This window comes from Corythoichthys intestinalis, chromosome 21, assembly GCF_030265065.1.
Source record: "Corythoichthys intestinalis isolate RoL2023-P3 chromosome 21, ASM3026506v1, whole genome shotgun sequence".
NCBI lineage: Eukaryota > Metazoa > Chordata > Actinopteri > Syngnathiformes > Syngnathidae > Corythoichthys > Corythoichthys intestinalis.
In genome coordinates this window covers 8,858,797-8,878,062 of record NC_080415.1, presented here as the reverse complement: position 1 = coordinate 8,878,062, position 19,266 = coordinate 8,858,797, and the positions used below count along the sequence as shown (strand labels likewise).

The 19,266-nt window shown below is 39.4% G+C and overlaps 1 protein-coding gene across 1 annotated transcript in view; it reads left to right on the top strand.

Annotated features, from left to right (window-relative positions):
- vstm4b (V-set and transmembrane domain containing 4b) overlaps nucleotides 1-19,266 on the top strand; it is a 52,354-nt gene that overhangs the window by 3,416 nt on the left and 29,672 nt on the right. Inside the window, exon 2 of the mRNA XM_057825302.1 lies at nucleotides 671-1,078. Within this exon, the coding sequence (XP_057681285.1) occupies nucleotides 671-1,078 (408 nt within the window). The remainder of the gene's footprint in view (nucleotides 1-670; nucleotides 1,079-19,266) is intronic.

Below are 19,266 nucleotides of genomic sequence, written 5' to 3'. Positions count from 1 at the left end.
GAACAGTCTGGCCGTGCTAGGCAAACACTCAGTTGCCTTGACATTTTTCCGAGTAAGGCCAACGACATCATGCATCAAGAGAGACAATAGCTAATTAATACGCTCACTCGCCACCCTGTGGTCTGGGGTGTGAATTGCAACCTGGTAAAATGACGGATGGACTTCAGTTTTTTCCGTCATCGTTTTAAAAAACCGGTCAACGACGGAAAATATTCGGTTAACGCGACCCCTGGGTATAATGGAGTCATGTGGTTAATGTTGCCAAATTTCATTGGTGAAACTGGTAGCGCTACTGTCGGCATCTCTGGCAAAAATTAAGTCAATATGAATGATAAAGAGGAAAAATGTAACGACTTTAGTGTAGCCCAAAGTAGCGGAGTAAGAGTAGTGTTTCTTCATCACAAATCTACTCAAGTAAAGGTAAAAAGTATTGTGTGGTAAAAGTACTCTAAGAAGTACATTTTTCTGAAAATGTTACGCAAATGTAACAGAGTCCATGTAATGCGTTAGTCCCCACCTCTGATCACAATTGATGTAGTGAGCCCCCTTGAGCTAAAATAAACACCACTACCATTCTTGGGAGACATAGTGAAAGTAAAGAAACCTTTGCCTGTCCTGATGACACAATTCAAAAGGTGTAACATCTTTAAAACCGATTTCCTTTTGACAGACTTGTGTTCCGCCATCAACGTTACCATCACTCCTTCCCCCTTCACGGTGGTCCAGGAGGGCCAAAACGTCACACTCTCGTGTGTGGTGTCCCAGCGGCGGCGCAATTCTGCGCTGCCTGTCGTGAAATGGACTTTCCTGCCGGCTGGCTCAGATAGACCAGATGACGAACTCCTCATTGCTCGTGTGAACATGCGAAAGGCTCGCTTCTATGGAAATTACACCAAGAGTTTTGTCTGGCCAAAGATGAAGCTGACGGTGGTGAAGCAGGGCAAGATCTTTGACCTGTTGATCTTGAATGTGTCCGAAAAAGATCGAGGCTTATACATATGTCGGGTTCAAGAGTTCAAAAAGCAACAGGATCGTTGGAAGGCCTCATCCAATTCAACAGCTACAACTGAACTTAAAGGTGAGCAGAATCTCCATTGAAGTTTTATCTTTTTGTCCCACATATTTAGGTTTAAAGAAGTCCCAGAGAATTCTGGTAGTCCTAATAGTCCCAAGCAATGCCCGATATTGCTTCCCCTCAGGAAAAACCCAGATTTCGTTGTACGACAGACAACAGCCGTTCATATGGAAACGCGACTAAAATACATACATGGTGTTGGGATGCGGCCCAAACGGAGGGGAACACACCCCGGTTGAACAATTCATGTGATAGTTTGTGTCAGTTCAAGTCAAGCTACATTTATGTATTTACATTTATTTATGGAGTTTTCCATTTTTTTACACAATTTTTAACTCACTTCTCCTATACTACACACAAAAACAGAAACAAAAATGTGTACATCGTTTTGAAATATAGCATTTAAGAACTGCAATTTGAGTGTAAAGCAGGAATTTTGTCTAGAGTTTTGAAGGACTGAATCAGGGGCATGGAGCATGAATTGTGGTCATTGTGTCTGAAGTTAGTAGAAGAAAATGTGTGATAACTTTGAGAAAAACAGTAACAGGCTGAGTTTGTGTCATGAAAAGGGGGATATATTAAGAGAATATAAGGAGTATTTGTCTTGGGAAAGGCTGAGTCGGCCTCTGCTGTTTTTTTTTTTAAACCTGTCCTGTTCAGCTATTTGACACGTAGAATGGAGGTCTAAGTGCCCGGATGGTCTGAACAGTTTTAATGTTCGACATTTAGAGTCTGACATACTCCCAGTGTGATCATTCAACATACCACGTTTATTATGACAAAGCAGCGAACAGGGAGGGGTAATGGGGGAACAGAAGAAAAGAAACACAAGAGGTGCTATCGTCAGCTAGATGTATTTCCGGATGACACCATGTGGGGGGCCTGTTGACCAGGGAAAGAGGGGGATGGGGGTGGGGGAGTCTATAAGTGATTGAAAGGGGTAGAAAGTACACAAATCAGCTCTGTGATCTAGAACGCAGTAATCGTGTGAATCCCTTGTGAGTGTAAGCACGCTGGCGACCGACCCTACGACCCTTTCTTTTTTTTGTAATGCCGCAAGCTACCCACAATAGCTTTGCGATCGACTGGTCGATGGCGATCGACGAATAAGCACCCCTGGTCTAGTGTATATGTGTTTTTGAGAGCACTTTCATAGCGAACCGGCAGGCAGCTTCGGCCTGTATTCCCCCAAGGTAATACATACAGTATGTAATATCTTATCTGTCTTGGTCGAACTGAGCTTGAAATGCAATTCGGTTATATGTGTTGTAATCTTAGGCGCAGTTTGACTTTTGGGGCAGGGGGAGCAAAAATGTTGATGACTCCCAAACGCAGTGTCAGCAATAAAATTAACTTATATATGCTCGGATAGTAGCTTAGCCTATGCTCATGCTCCTACACCCAGGCATCCCAGCTGTGTGTGTGTGTGCGTGTTTCTCTGTCTTACCTAGTGGAGAAGTATCGCATCCTTTAAGACAATATTGCAGCCAAGACCATTTATAATGATATGTTTTGAAACTGAAACTGTGTTTTTTTTTTTTTTTTTTTTTGTTTCCCATCATTTTTGAGGGGATTTCTGAATAAGGCTGCTTAGGACAGCTGCGCATTGGCCAAAATAATCGTCCATTGAATATGGTACGCCCGGTGGTGGCTCTGTTGTACAATTAAGGTCTTTAGTAGAGAAAAGTCCGCTCACCATTTTTTTTTTTTTTTTTTTTTTGGCTAGGCGAAGCAAATGAACGTCTCTTACGTGCTACTCACATGATCTGTTTGAAAAATTATTTTGCCCAATTTTCAAATTTTTTTTTGTTCATTTCATTAATTTTTGTTGTTTGTTTTATTTTATTTATTATGATAATTTGATGATGATGATGACAATGACAATAAATTCATTCATTCATTCATTCATTCATTGCTGTACAACTTTTATAGAAATTTTACCGACAAAGTCTTAATTTTAAATTCATATATCGGAAAGTCAATTACATGCAATGACATTTTCGGCCACCGTGCACCCCCCCCCCCCCCCCCCTTAAGCTCCGCATATGGTTGTAATGACAAATAAAGTAATTCATTCATTTATTCATCAGCCGATACCACACTGCTGGGTGTCGGAATCAGAAGCCAAAAAAATTGTATAGGTGCAACACTACTTGGGAGTAAATGAATAACATTTGGTCATCAAAAAGCTTTGCAGTCCATTTAATCCGTATAGATACCATTTGGTGGATAGAAATTGACTGCGACCGTTATTTCTATGAATCATGTCCTAACACTGAGATCCATGCCAATTGCAGGGCCACATAAATCTTGTCTAGTTGTCTCTTAGCCTGAGTTTCATTAATACCGATAAGTAAAAGGTTTGAGGACTGTTTAGCGGACAACAAATAAACTCATGGCTTAGTAAGGTTAAAGATATTGTAAATATTTGTTATCTAGCAGTTGCATCAATTAGAAGAATTCGTGTTCACATCAGTTTCATATAGCAAAATCAATGAAACACACCCACAAGGATTTTTGAAGGCCAAACCAGAGCCTGAAAAAGTTTTTTTTTCAAGAAATAAAAATGTAAGCATTTTTATGAGAACGCAGTAGCTGTGTTAGCTGTGGAGACTTCGACAGCTATTTCAGTCACCGCAACAGAAGCATTGTCAAATGGTTCGATAGACATTAAACCACTTTTTTACACAGGTTGTCCACAGAGATCTAATATGGAGCTGCAGATGTTGCTAAAGAGCTCCCATATGTGATCAAGCTGTTTGAGGTTTTACGATGGACATTTCTGTACAGTGTTAAGGCTGTCTTTATTAGTGAAGAGTGTTAAAGATGATGACATTGACCATGTGCTGCATGCTGTTTTACCAGCACTGCAAAAAATCCCAAAGTCATTCAAACAAGACAGAAGGTTTGCTCATTATTTGTTGGTACACAACCAGCAGAACTTTTGCAAAAGCTTCTCGGTATTTCTTGCAAGCAAAATGCTTTTTCCTGCTTTAGATTTAGAGGGATTAATGTCAGTGGTTGCGATCCAGCCTTGATATAAAAGGATCATCTGCGGCAGTAAGTTGCGGCTTTGACAGAGGAGATCAATTTGAAGTATGAGCAGAGACAGTGTGAGGTTTTACTGCTGTTTTTACTGACTCACTGAGAGGAAAAGATGACACATGTGGCACACAAACCTTTTTACTTTCATTAAAATACGGAGGGGAAAAAACGTTTGCCTACGTTCCAATTCTGTATGTTCAACATTCTGTTATTTCACGACACATGCTCAAACTGTAGTTAGTTTACAGAAATAAAAGTCTTGAAATGGGTATGAAAAATGTGCATTTTGCATTAGGATGTTACGAAGTAATTTTACTAAAGGCAAGGGCGTAGGTTTGCATAGGGACGGTAGGGGCAAAACACGACCAACTTTTCAGGATGCTCAAATTGTCCCCACCAACTTTTAAGCGACCTTATTTGCGTTATATAAGGACTTCAGTTATATAGGTGATTTAGATTGTCTTCCGTTATGTTTTAATTGTTGTAAATGACCCCACCATTATTAAGTGAATTACTTTTATGATGTTCTGCAAGCAGCAGCCACTGTAAGAAATGTAAAAAGACATCAATGTTGTGGAAGTAGGGAACACACCACTAATTTTGCATCTGAAAGTCTGACCTGCAAGAGTTAGCATAACATTAAACTGTGTGAACTTGCTAACCTGCAAAACTCAAGGTAGCTGCTTAGAGAAACGTGTTCTCCTGTTTGTATTTTCTACTGTTAATGTTAATAAAATTGTGAGAAATTAGCAGTCCACAGGAGTTTTCATTTTTTTGTTGAGTTTGGATGTGCTTGTGGACAAAAGCAGTGGTGTTTTACCTGAAGGGTGGCTCCATTTTTATCTATTTTTTGTTTGTCTGTGTTATTCACTGACAAAAAAGTTTTTTTTTTTTGTTGAATTTAATTTTTTATTTAGACAATGTTGAGGGGCCTTAAGACAAATATTATTATTATTTATTTATTTATTTTTTGCATTCCTGGATAGTTAAGCTGGTATTTATTGTTTATGTTTATCAACTTAATGTTTAAACAATGCAATTTAAACTTGCTCCTAAAATCCAGACATTTTTCCTGGAAGTTTTCAAAATGTTTTAGTCATTTTTCAAAATAAAGGTTTGAATTGAATGGTGTAGGCTGAACCAATACACATAAAAGTTAGTATAAGTCAATACAGATTTATATTGCATTGATCATTAAAGTGCATATGACAGAATAAAAAAAGTCTTAAATAGCATTATTATGTGAATTAGAATCATATTTTTAGACGATCTGACTATATACAGCAAGTTGGCAAAGCGCAGATGACGAGGAATTAGTCTCTTAATCTGCCATTTAGCCACGGCTACCATTAAAGGGCTCTAGCGTCCCCAACAAGAGGATGACGTCTGCAGGGTCATGGTTTCATCTGGTTTAGAATTCAGCCCATTGAGGGGGAATTATTCAGAACGAGCAAAAGGCGACGAAGAGAGTCACAAAATCTCAGTGTTTCAGTCCCTCTACTTCAATTTTTTTTTTTTTTTTTAAGTATTTTTCCCCAATTGCTAAACAAATGGTATGATCATGAATAATAACAGTCTTGTGCTAAATGGAATATGAAATAATAAAAATGCATTTATTCAGTAGGACATGGAAAAATTACTCCATAATGGTCAAAACTGTCCACTTCTTGCACCTCCCAAACTATATTTTATGCCACCGGAGTTAGTCGGCTTTTGTCATTTCCCTGCGCCTGCTTCAGAGAGCATATACAAACTAGGAAGTGTGACAGATTAGCGGACATGCTAACCCAAACCAAGTGATGTTTCAAAGTCTTTTTCTTGGCTTTCGAAGCAAAATTCACACAAAACTACCCAGGATCATGTCACACGGTGGCGGGTTTGTCGATTGTCTTCAGCGAGCAAGTTACAGCTCGTCCCCTGCTGCGGGCAGGAGAGCCCGTTTGCCAAGGAAGCAGCTGGACGAACCGACAGACGTCTGAGGAGCGTGTAGCTGCCACAATGTCAACACGAATATGGCGTAAAATAATGCTTAATTACACGGCGAAGACATAAACAGTTAGAGAGCATCGTGCAGTTGTTGTGCAGCTAACATGGCCTGTCTGAGGAGAACGTTCTACATGTTCGTCCATGATCAAACGTAAAGAAATAGTCCCTTATTTAAAGAAAGTTTGGAGTGTTTACTTTGTAATCGCTGTTTTCGCGGCCATTTTTAACACAAAGTTGCAATTTCTGATGGAGTTGAAAATTTGACAGAACACCGGGCACACGAAGAGGGCAGTAAGCCGAGTATAGCGCTCTCCCAGCGGGAATGCAATGGACCAAGGGGGCTGTGCGACAAGCCGCCGGTCGTCGACCGAGTGGCACTCTCGGTGGACAATCAGCCACAAAATGCAAGCCACCTCCGTATTAAAACATGTGCCATGATCCCAGAATTTGACATAAAACAAAATACGAAGTTTACTCACTTCCTCATAAGTCCAATGATCCCACAGTAGTACTGCTTGTTTTGGCCAATATCTGTGGTGAATTGGAACCTTTGAAACCCAAAAAGGCTCACACCCCCTCCCTGGTGCAGCAACAATTGTCTGCAGCACATCTGGCTGGCGTGATGTGAAAAATAAACGATTAAAGCACCAAATCAGTTGAATTTGCAGTCCATCTGCATGCTATAAAGCAGTGTTGTATTGTGAGATGCTGGGTGATGCCCGGGTGACGTCACATCCGCATGCGTCCTAAACCCGAGACTGAAGCCGGAAGTCACTCATTTTCATGGCGCGGGATTCAAAAATTGAATATATAAAACGATCGCTTCCACACACATCCAAGCGGCCCATTTCATTCAGGAGAATAAAACGCCGCGTGAAATATGAAATAAACATGCTTTTTGGTGTCATACGCACTTGAAGAATGTCCCGTCCCCAGCAAAATGTGTACATGCAGGTTATGCCATAGCGTCCCTACCAATGATGACGCCAAACTTATTCTCTTGACTAAAGGCTTGAGCACCAAACTGTTGATTATATCTTTGTGCAGCAGTCAAAATCCTTATCACGATCTGTGTTGATCCACATTTTGCATTAGAAGCATTTAATCATGTTTTCTGAAGACAGACAGGATTTTGCAAATGTGATGGAAGCATACCCAGTATTTTCCTTTCGTTAGCTACTTGAGCATACACTGTCACTTTCTCTTCCCTTTCATATTTCCTGCCTGAAAAAACACTAGATGTTACACAGTCATCGCACTTTTCCATTGATGTGTGATCCTGTAGGCTGTGACTTTTGTGTGACTATGTTCAAAGTCAAGTCTAGGTCAGGCCTACACGCAGTTCTGAATGCTGTTGACATTGGCCATGTCAAAGTTTCCTCCCAATGTAGGACATAGAAAGTACAGACAGACTTTGCAGAAATGGAACAATAGAATGTTGTAGAAGTGTAAACGCCCTCTGACTGTTCTATGTTTTTTTTCCTTCATTTTTGTTTTCCATTTAACACACTGCAATAATTATATGCTGAAATAATTTGAATCAAAGCTAAAAACAAGAAAGTCAGCTGGTTCCACACAATTGCATTGAGACTATATTGTACGGTTTACCATATTTCTTCTACTAAGCAGTGGTGGGGAGAGTAGTCAAAATTTTTTCTCAAGTAAAGTAAGAGTAATGTGACTTCAAAACATTATTACTCAAATAAAAGTAATAATCCAAAAAATGTACTCAAGTACAAGGAAAAAAAGTATCCAGTGAAAAGAATACTCAACCAATGAGTAACATTGTGAGTAACTGCTTTTTTTTTTTTTTTTTTTTTTTTTTATAACAGTGGTATTTTTTTTTACTCTCAGCACAAACTTACCTGTATGAACTGTTGTTATAATGATACTGTTCAATAACTTATTACAGAAATTTAAAAAAAAAAAAAAAATCATTGAATTCGAAATTGAAAAAGACAGAAATGAAGCATTATTCGTCCAAAATGCATGTGTGCCCTCTAGTGGAGAAAATAGTTCCTAGTTTGAATAGTGAATACTGTCATTCCTTCATAGTTACTATCAAAAGAATCCAGTTTCAGTCTCCAGTTTTCTGTGGTCAATCGGTGCCAAATAAAAACTGGGAGAGAGGTTTCGAGTCATGTTCAGGGCAGCGCTCTATGTCAAATACTCTGTTTTTTACGGTGCTTCAAAGACCCCACGTGATTTAAAAGACTGGCGTGATCATAGAACCGCAAGCTTGCGTCAAATTGGTGTAATGAAGACTTGTGATTATTGTTGCCATGTCTCATTGGTGAAATTGGTCGAGCTACTCTTGGCATTGCTGGCAAAAAAATAAATACGTAGAATAAAGAGGCAAAATCTAACGACTCTTGTGTAGCCCAAAGTAGCAGAGTAAGAGTAGCGTTTTTATTCACAAATCTACTCAAGAAAAAGTAAAAACTATAGCTTAGTAAAACTACTCTTAGAAGAACATTTTTCTCAAAACGTTACTCAAGTAAATGTAACGGAGTACATGAAATGTGTTACTACCTACCTTGACACTTATAATTGCCTCTATGTACAGTACCATTGCTCAGGTCTCTTAGGAGAGTGGTGCGGGAAATGGGGTGCTGAGGTTGCTGCAGCACCCCCTGGTGTTGGGGAGGAAAAAAGTGTTTTGGTAGATTCTTTTTGGGCTTAAAAATAAATAAACAGGCATGAAAATGGGTCAGGGGTTAAAAAGGTAAGAAAGGTGTGGAGGAAATATGTTCCGGTACACTTTACAACTAGGGCTCTCCCAAACGACTAATTTTCTCCCGATTAGTTGGCCGACTATTTTTACAATTAGTCAACTAATCTAATAATTTTTTCTCTTTGTTTTACTAATTTAGCAATGAATTTTTTGATCACGTTGAACACGTAAATAAACACGTAAATAATAACAATAAATCACAAATAAACAACATGAGTAAATGCTGATAGCATTACCAAGTGCAAAAGAATGGAATGTAAACAGATTCAGAACAGTGACTTCGCCTTTCCAACATGATTAAAAAAAATTCTTAAAAAAATATCTAGCATTAAAATTATAGTATACTACTATATATAGAGTCCTGATAGCAGACCGACGTTCAAAAGATATTGGATCAACATTCCGCTGTCGATCTTATATCGTTGAATTAACGTCACTTTTGCACCCTAAATTAATGTTGTTTCAACGTTGAAATTCTAACAAAACCTAAATGTCATTTCGATTATTAATAATATTGGAACAACGCTGAATCAATGTTACGTTTTTGACCAAAATGCCTGCTCATCCACAATTCAATGACTTTTCAGTCATATTACCTGGTCAATCATAAATTAACTATTCGTCAACATTAGTTAATCAACTATAAAACAATGTTAACCCAGCCATCGCCTGACGTACCATAGAACAACGTTGTTTCAACGTCACTTGACGTCGTAAATTTAGATGTCAACCACACTGATGATTTTGATGGAAAATCAATATTTATTCAATGTCGACCTGCTATCTGGGAATATTATCATAATCATTGCCAACCAGATTTTTCATAAAGGGTGTCATTTTAAGCTTTTCTGAGAGTAGAATCTGAATCCTGAATTATGTGTGGTGAACTCCAGAAATCTTTATTTTTATAACGAACATGGCGTGCTTTTATTTTGAAATGTTCACTGGAAGTACCTTCGCTAAACCACTAACCGTAAGCTTTACACGCCGCAAAAAAAAGGTCTTTTTGTCATTGCATGTGGTGTCAGTGATCAATTTTTTTTTCGTTTGCAAATGCTGTTAATCAGCGAATTTTCATGTTTGAAGCGTCAGCTTTTGAAGGCAAGTTTGCGTTTTGGAAAAGACTGCCAATGTTTTACAGCACGCTAGAGTAGGTTGTCTTTTTTTCCCTTTAGCCTCAATGTATTAGCAATGCTAACATTTACCGTGTTTAATATAGATGTGTTTCCCTATTTTGTATGTCTGAACTTTAATTCTACGGTGTGTTGATGACCAAAAAACATCTGTAAAAGGAATTGGAGGCTCATATGCCATCAACACGCATGTGTACATGCACATAGAAATTTCTGCACGCACGCACGCGATAATAAAACGCAGCCGTAAAAATTATCGCCGTCATTTGTATTTACCGTGCGTTAAATGGACTCATTGCATATCGCAGGCTGAGCATCTTCAATAAAACATGTCGTTAGTTAGTTAGTTAGTTAGTTAGTTAGTTAGTTAGTTAGTTAGTTAGTTAGTTAGTTAGTTAGTTAGTTAGTTAGTTAGTTAGTTAGATGGTATTACAATTTGCCAGCTTGTCTCCTGTCGTCTTCCAAAATTTACAACTGGGTGACGGCACTTTCTGTGTTCATTCACGGCCGATGTGCAGCCAAGCTTGGCATTGAAGAGACAGGACACAACAGTGTACCCTCCTTTGTTTCATTGAAATAAGTCAATGTTTTGGCCACTCTGGTGCGCTTTTTTGGCTTTGTGCCGCTTTCCCTATTGAATACCGGGCTTCTGTGATTCTCAATTTTCCACGCATATATTTTTTTTAACCCTTCATTAACCGTCGAAGGGATGTTGTGCTCGTCGAAGCATTTACGTCATCGATGATGTAAATGCGTCGACTAGTCGGGACAGCTCTACACAAGTTTGACTTTTCACAAAATACCCAAAATAACGTCAAGTGCAGGTTGTGACCGCAGATGGAATGGAGCCTCAAAAGACGGGGTTTGCAATTGTGGTGAAATTTCAAAGGGCCAATTCTTGTCGTTTCTATGGAGTACATCTGGCAGCCTTCAGGGGCCCTTTATTGGCAGGGGGCCCCAAGCAACTGCCTGGCTTGCCTGTCCACTAGCCCCACCTCTGCATAAGTACTATGAACTTCGTAACTGATTTGGGGTAATCCAAACACAATAAAATGAGGGAAAACATCAAATTTGCCTCGCTGTTGTTTACTTATAATGACGCCAAACCAGAACAGCGACACTTTAAGTGCACATTTGTGTTTTTGTGTTCAACGGGGAACCGATGGAATCCCCGTGGGCCAATGACATCAGGTGGCCAGGTGTTTCCTCATTCTGTCCCTCACACAAAACCTGCTAGCTCTGGCTATAATAAAGTCAGCTTTGTATGTATGAGAGCAGAGACTGCTTGGCAAAAAATGAGATTTTGTAGTTCTTCCCAATTAATGTTGGTGGTTCAGTAAAACTTAGCAAGGACTGTTTCTGGAAAGTACCATGTTTTCAAGGTTGTATACAGTTTGTTCTGAAAGGATAAAAGGTTTGAACAAAATAAACGTTCTAGAATTAGTATATGAGAGAACAGTAGACACAATATATACTTGTTTTGGGTTGCACGTACACAGAAATTTGAAAGTTGTGCGTTGGATAATAGAGTTCTTTTTTACACCAGTCATTTGGAATACAAGACAACAGTGGTTGAATCAGTGAATGATGAATACACAGACACATCATTCAACACAGTCCACATCTCTGTATAGATGCTCCCCGTGCTGTACCAAAAAATAGTCATGACACTGATATGCAACAAACAGTTCCCTATTAACTCATTTCAATATACTCAAATGGAGTCTGTTAAAGAGCAATAAAATAGAGGACACATTTAAATGGGCATTCAATGAGTTTGATTGCAAGTTCATCACACAACTGCGATTAATTGATGATTGCTTCAGTATATTCAGCTTCAAACTGACTTCCAACTAATAACTCCAGAAAAAAATGCTATACTGAAATTATGGAAATTGTAGCAATTTTGTGATGTCTTTTGATTACCTCCGTGAAGTTGAAATCAGATGAAACTTTCAAGGCTAAAGCAAGATTAAATATTCTCTCTTACCAAGATAACAAAACAAATCTAACCGTGTTTCCAAACAAGCAAGATGGAGCGCAGCCTAGCTTGAGATACATCAGACCATAGACTTTATAATGATATTGAAGGGACATGGGGCCGATTAATAGGGGGCCTGCATTGTTGGCGTGGCCGTGAAAGCTGACTGAGTGGAATCACGGACAAAGAGCTTTTTTTGTTGAAAATTCTTGTGAATAAATGCTTAAATCCCAGAATTCTTCATAGATATGGATGTAAAAAGTCTTGATCCTTGGTTAAAAGCAGAAAAACGAGCAGTTAGCTTATATTTTACGTAAATATGTCGAAGTACGATTCTAGTCTTTTAGTCAATGTGGCGGCTGCCATATGTAAACAGAGCTTTTCCGGTGAAAATGATTGTGAATAATTGCTTAAATCCCTGAATTCTTTATAGATATGGACATAGAACAGTTTCGATTCTTGGTTAAAAGCAAAAAAAAGTTATTTTACATAAATATGTCAAAGTACGATGCTAGTTTGTCAGTCAATGTGGCGGTTGCCATAAGTAAACAGATTTTCATCTGAAAATTCTTGTGAATAAATGCTTAAATCCCTGTATTCTTTATAGATATGGACATAAAACAGTCTCGATTCTTAGTTAAAAGCAAAAAAAAAAAAAAAATTGAGCAGTTAGCATTTATTTTACGTAAATATGTCGAAGTACGATGTTAGTCTGTCAATCTGGTGGCTGCCGTATGTAAACAGCTTTTCCAGTGAAAATTCTTGTGAATAAATGCTTAAATCCCTGCATTCTTTATAGATATGGACGTAAGACAGTCTTGATTCTTGGTTAAATCCCAAAAAAAAAAAAAAAAAAAACATGTAGTTGGCATTTATTTTACGTAAATATGTCGAAGAATGATGCTCGTCTGTTAGACAATGTGGCGGCAGCCTTACAACAAAGAGCTTTTTACGTTGAAAATGAGACAATCCTTACTGTTTGTATGCGGTACAGTTTTCGTTCTTTTTCAAAGAAAATCCGGCATTGGATCACTGCATGTGTCGCTGCGACTAACTGCAAATAACTGAAGCGGATTGTGGGATGGCTCCCTACTTCAAGGCATGGCGCAGTGAAGGTCGAATCTGACCCGTCAATATCATTATGAAGTCTATGATCCGACGTACTCGATTTACGTGATTTCGACTTTACGAAGAGTCTCGGCGGCCATTTTGTCTGCAGTATTTTTTTGTTTGTTTTTTTTAATTCGTGTGAACCAGCAATCTGCTAGCTTAAATGCCATGAGTGGTATCGTATTTACAATTCTCGTAGCAAATCGCTCACACGTAACTCCACAAATTGTAGCTGTAAACTGAATTACAAATGCATACACAAACATACACTAGCTGAAAGAACTTACACAAATACACAAACATATACTAGCTGAAACAACTTACACCCTTATGTGGGCCAAACTGGAGCGCAGCTGTCTTTTATTTATGTCAGACAGGATTGCCAAAGTTCGGATTGGTACTGACGGCGGCGGTACCAGTCAGAACTTCCTAAAATCCAGGTTGTCCTGCCCAATCCGGGACTGTTGGTAACCCTAATGTCAGATGAGTCTGCTCCTCAGTCATACAAGGTGACAGTCCAGCCAGATGCAACGCTGCCACCACAGGGCAGTGTATCCACCATCATTTAACAAAATAAAGTGGTACCTTGACATACGATCGCTTTGACACACAATCTTTTCAACATCAGACATAAAATTTGACTCACCATTTGTTTCTACATCCGACGACATGCTCGAAATACGATGACATGACAGCGTCGCAGACGGACGAACGGCGTATTTTCTTGTGAGAGAAATCAACACAGGTTCTAAGAAGGTTAGTGCAGGTGGTGAAACAAGTAAAAGGGTGACGCTTACCATTAAAATGAAGATGGAAATTATAGAAAAATATGAGCATGGGGTAAGCATCCGTGAACTGGCTTAATACGGCCGTAGAATGTCTACGATTAGGGTTGTTCCGATCATGTTTTTTTGCTCCCGATCCGATCCCGATCGTTTTAGTTTGAGTATCTGCCAATCCCGATATTTCCCGATCCGATTGCTTTTTTTTTTTTTTTTTTTTGCTCCCGATTCAATTCCAATCATTCCCGATCATTTTTCCCGATCATATACATTTTGGCAATGCATTAAGAAAAAAATGAATAAAACTCGGACGAATATATACATTCAACATACAGTACATAAGTACTGTATTTGTTTATTATGACAATAAATCCTCAACATGGCATTTACATTATTAACATTCTTTCTGTGAGAGGGATCCATTGATAGAAAGACTTGTAATTCTTAAAGGATAAATGTGACTTTGTATATTGTGACTAAATATTGCCATCTAGTGTATTTGTTGAGCTTTCAGTAAATGATACTGTATCCATTTAACTTCTGCCCAAATGCATGATGGGAAGTGCAACCATGACTGTGCGCAGTGGTACCAATTGATATATCTTCTCTGCGTTGGGAAATAACATAGGGTGTTAAGAAAAAGATCAATTACTATCTTTCTTCCCCACATTGCTTCCCACGATATTTCTAATCGTAGGGAGAGGGATTGTAAGGCTTTAGCCAATTAAAAAAAGGCTCCAAAGGCTGCCATAATTCACTCTACTCATTTTACGCTGCCTTTTAGCTCTATATAGAGGTAAAACGGCGCTATTACAGATTGAACGTGACAATGCGTGAGTGGGTCGTGCAGTGCATGCGCTAATTGCGTTAAATATTTTAAAGTGATTAATGTTTTAAAAAATTAATTACTGCCGTTAATAGATAAATTTGATAACCCTACCTTAAGCCTAAACTAAAGACTCTGGATGAGTGTAACATATTATGTCTGTAACGTTAAATACAATTAGAAAATGATTTAATTAAAAAAAAAATATATATATATATATATATATATATATATAAAAGGCATGTCCAATACTTTTTTGCTGATTCCGATACTTTGAAAATGATGTGATCGGACCCGATCGACATCTCTATCTACGATCTCCACTGTCCACCTCCGACCTTCATTCGCCAGTCTTTATAAGTTAAGGTGACAATTATTATTGTGGTAACATCGCCAAAGAAATCAACAGCTTTGTCAGGTTTTTATTATTTATTTCAGAACTTGTGCAACACAACGCGCCTACTGTCCGCCGCAGTTGCCCTTGTTCTCAACAAAACATTAAAAGAGAAAGTAAAATCTCAACCACACCTCTCCTTCTCTCTGTCACGTCAGCGACGTGGTGCGTTCAGGTACAGCACGTAAAACACATCCGCCACATTAGAACCTGATTCGTTACATTATAACAGGAATTATTATTATCATCATTCCGTTTTTTTATTAATATTTTTTTTTTTGCTACAGTATGTGTAATTGCCATTTGTAACAGTGCCAGCAGTATTTATTAGGGATTTAGTGTAGATTTTCTGGCTGTGGAATGAATTAATTGAATTATAATGTATTCCTATGGGAAAATCCTGCTCGACATACAGCCATTTCGACTTAAAAACACGGTCCTGGAACGAATTACAGTGGTATGAAAGAGTATCTGAACCTTTTAGCATTTCTCACATTTCTGCATAAAATCACCATCAAATGTGATCTGATCTTTGTCAGAATCACCACACAAATGAGAAAAAAGTGTCTGCTTTAACTACAACCACCCAAACATTTATAGGTTTTCATATTTTAATGAGGATAGTATGCAAACAATGACAGAAGGGGGAAAAATAAGTAAGTGAACCATTTTTGGCAGCAATAACTTCAACCAGACACTTCCTGTAGCTGCAGATCAGTCGGGCACATCGATCAGGACTAATCTCAGCCCTTTCTTCTCTACAAAATCGCTGTAGTTCAGTCAGATGCCTGGGATGTCTGGCATTAATCGCTGTCTTTAGATGATGCCATAGCACTTAAATGGGGTCCAAGTCTGGACTTGGCCACTCCAGAACGTGTATTTTATTCTTCTGAAACCATTCTGAAGTTGATTTACTTCTGTGCTTTGGATCATTGTCTGTTTGCAGCATCCATCCTCTTTTTAGCCTTATCTGTCTGACACACGGCCTCAGGTTTTCCTGCAAAACATCCTGATAAACTTTTGAATTCATTCTTCCATTAATGATTCAAGTTGTCCAGGCCCTGATGCCCCAGAACAGCCCCAAATCATGATGCTCCTTCCAATATGCTTCACGTTAGGGATGAGGTGTTGATGTGGGTGAGCTGTTCCATTTTTTCCTCCACACATGACTTTGTGTGTTACTCCCAAACAATTCAACTTTGGTTTCATTAGTCCACAAAATATTTTGACTAAACATCTGTGGAGTGACCGTCTGGGACATCTGGGAGTCTTCCCATGTACACCATTCTTGGCCATTGTTTTATAATAAAAATTTGTAAATGATGTGTGCACACAGACATTGGACTGTGCCAGTGATTTATGTAAGTCTTTAGCAGACACTCTAGGGTTCTTTTTTACCCCTCTGAGTATTATGCACTGAACTTTTGGCGTCATCTTTGGTGGACGGCCACTCCTTGGGAGAGAAGAAACAGTGCCAAACTCTCTCCATTTGTAGACAACTTCTCTGACTGTTAATGGTTTGATGATGGTTTTGTATCCTTTCCCAGCTTTATACAAATCAACAATCCTTGATCGCAGGTCTTCATACAGCTCTTTTGACTGAGCCATGATGCACATCATACAATTATTCTTATCAAGACAGTTCTTACCAGGCATGTGTTTTATAGTGGGAAGGGCAGCTTTGCCTGTCTTAAAATGTTTGGCAAAAATTGGTTTCAATTGCTCTTTAAGTCTCCTTAGGCAGAGGGATCACTTACTTATTTTTTCCCCTTCTGTCATTGTTTGCATGGTATCCTCATTACAATTTGAAAACCTGTGAATGTTTGGGTGGTTTTAGTGAAAGCAGACACTGTATTTTCATCTGTGTGATTTTGATAAAGATCAGATCACATTTTATGGGGATTTTATGCAGAAATGTGAAAAAATTCCAAAAGGTTCATATACCTTTACATACCAATGTATATTTGTATGTAGAGGTACAACTGTACAATAGTTTTGGATTTTTGGGATAGTTATTTTGAGATTTAGGGGTACTTAAAGGGTTCATTTCGATTCACGCGGAAATTTGAGGTACGTTGCCAGCGCAGGAACGGAACCCGTTCGTAACCTGTGGACTACCTGTAATGCATATTTTCTAGCTGATTTCAATCACAGATCAAATTTAATCCAAAAGCAAAAATGTGGGCAAATTTCTAACAGAACACAAGGGTTAAATCTTGTTTCATTTGAATAATGATCCAGGCTTCTGCTAATTCCGCCATCTAGATCACCAGACACTTATTTGCACCATATTCCAATTTTAGACACTCAGGTGAGTGTTTACAACATTTTCTTCCATATTTTATTGCACAGAAGCGTCACTGTCACTGTTTGCATGATCACTTACAAAGCCGTCTGTATTTGTTCCATGAAATTCAACGAAAATGTTCTGAGCAATATTGCCGTTCGGAAAGGGCAGGATGCCCATTGAAATGTTGAACTCTGGATTTTCAATAGTGTTCAATAGATTTTCTTCTGCTGATGCTTCACTGTCTTCATTATGGGGATTGTTGTAGTTTTCAACATTTGCATCACTGTTATTGTCTTCGACATCGACGTCATTATTATCGTCCGCATTGCTGTCTTGACTGTCATTGGGTTCAATATTAGGGCTGCTGTCATCGTTATCTTCATTGTCATCGTTTTCTTCATCATCATCATCATCGTCGTTGTCTTCATCATCATCGTGGTCTTCATCGTCATCGTTGTCTTCATTGTCATCGTTGTCTTCATCGACATCGTTGTCTTCATCGACATCGTTGTCTTCATTGTCATCGTTGTCATCATTATCATCGTCTTCATTATCTTCAGTGTCTTCGTTACAGCCATCCGTGTCATTGTTTTCGATACTGACGTTGTTTTCTTCACTACTTGGATTATGATCCATGTCTTCGCTATTCCCGTCACTTTCTTCAGTATTGGCGTCAATGACATTGTTTTCATTGACAGCAACTCCGGCTGGCCTTGGTACCACCCGAAAGGAAATAGTGATCTCCTGGTTTGAGACACAAACGTTGACTCTGAGAGCTCCCACATTCAGAACTCCTCGTCCTGTTCTTCGTCGGAAACGACGGCCTGTATATAATTGTCGAAATAGAAGATAGGGTAATTTTAAAAACACACTTCATTCAAAAAGCAGTTAAGTACTTACGAATTGGACCATTGTGTTGTCCGTCCCCTTGTACTTCCATTTTGTCTAAAAAGAATAGAAAAAATTAGTTTTAGTATCAGGATCATATTAGACTGTTTTTTTCCAATCAGCTGCAATATGTTCAGATATGCCAGTTGGAAAAAAATATGAATGTAATATGTTCAGGTATGCTGTCTAGTCTTTGTAAAACATCTGTGAGCAGATCGATCCATCCATCCATCCATCCATCCATCCATCCATCCATCCATCCATCCATCCATCCATCCATCCATCCATCCATCCATCCATCCATCCATCCATCCATCCATCCATCCATCCATCCATCCATCCATCCATCCATCCATCCATCCATCCATCCAATCTTCCGCTTGCTCCGAGGTCGAGTCGAGTCGTGGGGGCAGCAGCTTTAACAGGGAAGCCCAGACTTTCCTCTCCCAGCCACTTCAACCAGTTCCTCCGACAACATCCCGAAGCGTTTCCGGACCAGCCGAGAGACATAGTCTCTCCAGCGTATCCTGGGTGGTCTCTGGGGCCCTTCCGCCGGTGGGACATGCCCCCAGAACACCTCTCCAGCGAGGCGTCCAGGAGGCATCCGAAGCAGATGCCCGAGCTACCTCAGCTGGCTCCTCTCAACGCGGAGGAGTAGTGGCTCGAAGCAGAGTCCTTCCCGGGTGACCGAGCTTCTCACCCTATCTCTAAGGGAGAGCCCAGACACCCTGCGGAGGAAACTCATTTCTGCCACTTGTATCTGGGATCTTGTTCTTTCGCTCACGACCCACAACTCATGACCATATGTGAGGGTAGGAACGTAGATCCATTGGCAAATCGAGAGCTTCGCCTTTCGGCTCTGCTCCTCCTTCACCATCACAGACCGGTGCAGAGTCCGCATTATTCCAGACGCTGCACCGATCCGCCTGTCGATCTCCCGCTCCCTTCTACCCTCACTTGTGAACAAGACGCCAAGATACTTGAACTCCTCCACTTGGGGCAGCATCTCATCCCTGACCCGG